The sequence below is a fragment of the Diceros bicornis genome, chromosome 8, assembly GCF_020826845.1.
Source record: "Diceros bicornis minor isolate mBicDic1 chromosome 8, mDicBic1.mat.cur, whole genome shotgun sequence".
Classification (NCBI taxonomy): Eukaryota; Metazoa; Chordata; class Mammalia; order Perissodactyla; family Rhinocerotidae; genus Diceros; species Diceros bicornis.
Genome location: NC_080747.1, coordinates 71,661,256 through 71,667,537, shown reverse-complemented (window position 1 = coordinate 71,667,537; position 6,282 = coordinate 71,661,256). Strand labels below are relative to the sequence as shown.

Here is a 6,282-nt window from a genome sequence, read left to right as displayed (position 1 = left end):
TCATTCATGCAAAAGCTCATGCAAAATGATCGACACTCAGATTTTAGTGCACATATGACTCTCAAATAAAAAATATTAGTTTCCAAAGCACTACCCACCAGTGACTGTTGGCTTTATTGAAGAGATTAGTAGTGAGAAAGGAGTCTCAAAGTCTGATTTGGAAGTTTTGGCATGTGGGGGGTTAAAAGGGAAATGTGAACCAAGTTTGACTTGGTGAGACTTCTGAAGCGGAAGACAACTGATTCCACTTAACAGAGTTCTGAACACAGAGTTCAAAAAGTGAACCCCCCGCCCCAAGTCCTTCATTTCTGTATTCATTTATTTTTTAACATTTGAAGATTGGCTACCGGAGGCAAGACACTGTTCTAAGCGCTGCATCAGTTTTGTCAATAGTCTTGGGGCCTTGATGCTGAATTTCCAGTGGTTTGCAGGAATGTGACAGTATACATCCGATCTTGTTGTTTAAACCAGCCTCTAAATTCTTCTCTGAGTAGCACTCTAGAATTTCTATAATTTGTAATTACTGTATCCAATAATTACGAAGGTCATTCTCATGGTCCAGATAGGTTAAATCATTGCTGTGATTTTTTTTTTTCACATTACAATATATTTCCTCATTAGAACAAGCAAATGAATCAGTAGCCAAGCTGGATATCATGGTAACAGCATCTTTTACTCAGCAGTAAGCAGATCATCTATCCAGAATATATAATTACTGAAATATTAAGGCAATGCCACGGGTTGTTCATACGATGTGTTTACTAACTACATTCTCTAAAGCACTTGGCACTTAAGTTGAAGTTATGTGGTATGTGATTACTTGAGGTTTCTGTGTAAACTGTTAATGTTTTAATTGTTCTTTTATGTTTAGATTGACACTTTTAACAAAATCTTTTCAGAATACATTTTAACATGCATGCACCAAAGGTCATGCGTTCAGGTTCTCTCTCTGAGGGTGTTGGGACTGGGTTCTGAATCGGACAGTTTGACTGTTCCCCTCGTTATTCATGTGGATGTTGACATATGTCTTCTGTTTATTTCTCCCCTTTACTTACTTACTTGGAAATCTTGATTTACCATCAGTTACTCACCAGACTTTTCACAAAAGGAATCTTGTGATGTTTTCTTTTGTTCTAATTATCACTGGTTGAGTGATTACTGTCACTGCCTTCACTGTCACTATCACTGTCGCTATCACTTCCGTTGTTGCCATTACCAGACTCGCTCTTGCTGTCACTCTCATCACTACTGTCAGATGCACTGTCGCTGCTTTCGTTGCTGTCACTGCTGTCATTACTCTCACTGTCACTGCTATCACCATCACTACTATCACTGCTGTCACTGTCACTGCTGTCACTGTCACTGCTGTCACTGTCACTGCTGTCACTGTCACTATCACTGCTGTCACTGCTATCACTATCACTGCTGTCGCTGCTGTCACTGTCACTGCTGTCACTGCTGTCACCATCACTGCTATTGCTGCTGTCACTGTCACTACTGTCACTGTCATTATCACTACTGTCACTGCTGTCACTACTATCATTACTGTCTGATTTACTGTCACTATCACTGCTGTCACTGCTGTCTGACTTGCTGTCACTGTCACTGCTATCATTGCTGTCACTACTGTCTGATTTACTGTCACTACTGTCACTGCTATTGCTGCTGTCACTACTATCACTGCTGTCACTACTGTCTGATTTACTGTCACTGCTATTGCTACTGTCACTGCTATCACTGCTGTCACTACTGTCATCACTGCTGTCACTACTGTCTGATTTACTGTCACTGCTGTCACTACTGTCTGATTTACTGTCACTGCTGTCACTACTGTCACTGCTATCACTGCTGTCATCACTGCTGTCACTGCTGTCTGATTTGCTGTCACTGTCACTGCTATCACTGCTGTCACTACTGTCTGATTTACTGTCGCTGCTATTGCTGCTATCACTACTGTCATCACTGCTGTCACTACTGTCTGATTTACTGTCACTGCTGTTGCTACTGTCACTGCTATTGCTGCTATCACTACTGTCATCACTGCTGTCACTGCTGTCTGATTTACTGTCACTGCTGTCTGATTTGCTGTCACTGCTGTCACTACTGTCTGATTTACTGTCACTACTGTCTGATTTACTATCACTGCTGTCACTGCTGTCACTACTGTCTGATTTACTGTCACTACTGTCTGATTTACTGTCACTGCTATCACTGCTGTCACTACTGTCACTGCTGTCACTACTGTCACTGCTGCCACTACTATTGCTGCTGTCACTGCTATCACTACTGTCACTGCTATCACTGCTATCGCTACTGTCGCTGCTGTCACTACTATCACTGCTGTCACTGCTGTCACTACTATCACTGCTGTCACTGCTGTCACTGCTGTCACTGCTATCACTACTGTCACTGCTGTCACTACTATCACTACTGTCACTGCTGTCACTACTGTCACTGCTATCACTGCTATCGCTGCTGTCACTGCTGTCATCACTGCTATCACTGCTGTCACTACTATCACTGCTGTCATTGCTGTCACTACTGTCACTGCTGTCACTGCTGTCTGATTTATCTTTGCTGCTGTCTGACTTGCCATTGTCATTGCTCCCATTTTTACCATTGCCATTGCTGTCACCATCATTAGTGTCTGATGTGCTATCACTGTCATCATCATCTCCTTCTCCTTTTGAGTCGCTGTCATTGCCATTATCTTTTGATTCATCAGAGTCATAGGAAGCATCTCCTTGGCTACTGCTGTTATTGTCACCTTCAGAATTGGCATTGTCATTGCCATTAGACTCATCACTGCTATTAGGATCATCTCCTTGCATGGATTCATCATCCAACTCATAACTGTCACGTCCATCACTATTACTGTCACTGCCTGTTTTGCTGTGTCCAACCTTATTTCCAGGTTCTGATTTCTGGCCAGGTCCTTGCATGTTGTCAACCTCTCCTTGTGTCTTGACATTTCCTTTGCTTATGATCATTCCATGTTGTCTTTTACTCTCTTTATCTTCATTGACTTTCCCAGCTTCTTTGGTAATATTGTTTCTGTTACCACTGCTGGGACCTTCGATTTCTATTCCCTTTGGAAGGATGGAGAAAAGAATGATTAATTAGTGAATGTTATGCTGCAAAATTGCATTGGTCTGAGGAAGACTGATTGGGGAAAGTGACCAGAGAAACAGGAGTTCAGCTTCCAGTACTTCAGAAACATCTGTTTGTGAAAATGTGCTTTATTCAGTACTTGAAAGTACTCTGGTGTTTAGATTATATAACAACCCATTCAATCCAGCAGGAACTTTGCAAACAGTTATGTGGTACATCAATTATTTAGCATAAGATTATGTAGAATTGTAACCAAATTTTCAGAAATATCTGCTTTTAAAATTGTTCTATATCAAAGTCTAGTAAGGACTCTAGCTTTCCCATTAAATAATCAAGTAATTTAGATGCACAAATATATGAATGCTTGTCATGATTTATTTTTGTGCTACCATCAGTGGATGTAGAGGGAGAATTTAAACTGCCATTGAAAGAAATCAGCTTCACAAACTAACCTTGTCTTGGCTCTTCCCACTAGCACTTGGCTTTACTTCTTCAGTGAGTCCATTTTCCACAGCTTTGTTTTCTCTGGGGTTGGGGTTTTGAGTGTCCTCTATTCTTTGGCTGTCATTGCCTTCTGGAATACCATCAGAATCCTCCTCACTCTTGGAGGTATTGTCTCCATCAATGACTTGGGGATCTTCTTTGTCTTCAGGGGCATCATCTTCACCACTAATTGAATTTTGACCTAAGCTATTGTCACTGTCATCTTCTTTTCCGTGACCCTCATCCTCCTGGCCACTGCCATTATCAGTGCCCTCATTTCCATTCCCTGTTTCTTCACCTTCATCATCACCAGAGCCCTTGTCTTCATCCTCATCTGCTCCATTCCCACTAGGACTCCCACCAGAATTATCCAGGCCAACATCTTCTCTATTGCCAGCTCCACTTGCCCCTGGTGTTACCCCTGCCTCCTCATTCCCAATTGTCTCACCTTCTCTCTGAGGTGTTGTTACACCTGTATCACCCTCATTTCCACAGGAATTCCCATTTATTCCATCCTCATGGCCTGTACTGTTACTGCTTCCAGCTACTTGATGTCCATCTTCTTGGACAACAGTGGCATCCTCGCTCTGACTTGCATCTCTAACATCCCCATTTTGGGAATTCTTGTCAGTATTGCCACTAATATTGCTCCCATTTGCTGTTCCAGCATTGTCGGTGATGCTTACTTGTCCCCTGATGCCACTCGCTGTGATGCCATCTTCTTCTCTATGTATCCCATCATGACCATATGTTTCTGGTTTTCCTGTGCCCCCGTTCTGATCCTCAGTATTCCCTTCTTCATTTACTAACATGGAACTTGTAGAAGAGCTTTTCCCTCCTACTTCTGCCCACTCAGAACCATTTCTCTCTCCTTCGTAACCGTCTTTGGTAGACAGTTGTTGTCCTCTCTCATTTTCATGCAGGGGGACACCACTTTCTTTGGTGGTATCATTGACATGTAACTCATCCTAGAAAAGAGAAACAATTCCAAATAAATTGTGAATATTATCTTGAAGTAAAGCAAACTGAAAAGATGAGCATCAACTTTTTGGAAGTTAATGGAGTCTAAAAACAGCTTAGAAACACATTTCACATCCTATACCTGTATTGGCACTTTCGATTTTGCTAGAAGATTTAAATTCACAGATTTGTCAACAGCATGTCTCTCCAATGGCTTGATTTGAGGAACCTACCAAAACGAAAATATTGGAAATTGAAAACATTCTTATTTTGTGTACATGCACGCATGTGCACACACGTACACACACTCATCTTTCTCTAAATGAAGAAAAAAAATATAGCACAAAGGTTGAAGTTTAATCTAATCAGGTAGAAAAGAGAAGTGGCTTGTTATAGAGCTTATGTAGAATTTAAACTGGGCATACAGATATTTGTCACAATGATATTACCAATTTTATTAAAGTATTAACCAGACCACATATCTCAGCTGTAGAAGGGGAGTAGTCTTTTATAAAAACAAGGAGGTAGACTTTTGTTGTTTCTGTACAACAAGCCTCTTGCAATAACACAAGACCCACCCTAAGTATAATCCTGGCCAAAACCTCTAAGACAATAATAGGTATGAGCAGAGTAAGTGCAGAAGCAAAATCAAGTAATATACGACTTCTGTGCCCTTCAGGAGCACTTGGAAATAGCTGAGAATATTCTCAACTACATAAATACCAAAGTGTTCAGTATTATAAAAATATATCAAGATAACCGTAGCAGCAGGCTAATAAAATTACAAATGGTTTAATTTTCCCTTGTTGGAGCTTATCTGTATATTCCAAATTTTCCACAGTGAGCATATAAAAAATAACTCTCTGAGTGAAATGTTAGTCTTCTCCTATGTTGAAAAATCCTGTTTTTTGTTATTTTTCTTTCTTGAAAACTTCTTAAACAATACAGGCTTCATTGATATTAGAATGAAATTCGCACAGCATGAACAAAGACGGATAGAGTGTCCGTTACTTCTAGGCATCAAATGTAAATTAATCTGAATGAATTTTAAAAGTAATAATCCTCTGACAAGACATGAATTTCAGTTAGATGATGGGAGCATGAATTGGAGTGCATATTTGGTTTGTTGAGACCTCACCCCAAATATATCTTGTAAAGTCTTTCATGCAAATCTAAATTTTTAGGCTCAGCTTACCTGCAAAGTCTTAAGGAAATATATATTTTTTAATGTTAGGTTAAAAGAGATATCAAAGGAGGTTTTCCAAGGAAGGCATACTTACTGGAATGGCCCATGCTACTGCCCAAATGCAAAAACATATAATTATCTTCATCTTTAGGAATATTAATCAAGGGCTGTTTTTAAAGAAAAAAAAACAGTACAAAATTACTTATAAAGCAAAAGATGATAACTACAGTAATGTATTATTTTGGTCTGTAAGTATTTGCCTTTCTCCTGGCAAGGAGTGTGTATCCAACATGAGAAGAAAGTTGTCAAGACTCAGTGTTCCAGAACATACCCGGAGTGGTCACAGAGACATATGGGGACATCACCAGGCTCAGCCCTGATGTAGCTACCTAGACTTTTTCTGCCGATGCCAACAAAGGGGCCCGACCATGTAGTTACAAAGGGCATAACCATGACTTTGTCCTTCTGCTGTTCTTGATGGTAATAACATCAATTCTGAATAGTTTTAATCAGGTATTAACTAATTCTGCTAAGATTATACT

The 6,282-nt window shown here is 40.1% G+C and overlaps 1 protein-coding gene across 1 annotated transcript; it reads right to left on the bottom strand.

Moving 5' to 3' along the window:
* Positions 1-1,133: 1,133 nt before the first annotated feature.
* Positions 1,134-5,885, bottom strand: DSPP (dentin sialophosphoprotein). The gene is made up of 4 exons (XM_058546457.1): positions 5,835-5,885; positions 4,697-4,783; positions 3,564-4,562; positions 1,134-3,089 (listed from the first exon to the last, which is right to left on the bottom strand). Exons 1-4 carry the CDS (start codon positions 5,883-5,885, stop codon positions 1,134-1,136), a joined length of 3,093 nt encoding a protein of 1,030 aa, XP_058402440.1.
* Between the last annotated feature and the right edge of the window lie 397 nt (positions 5,886-6,282).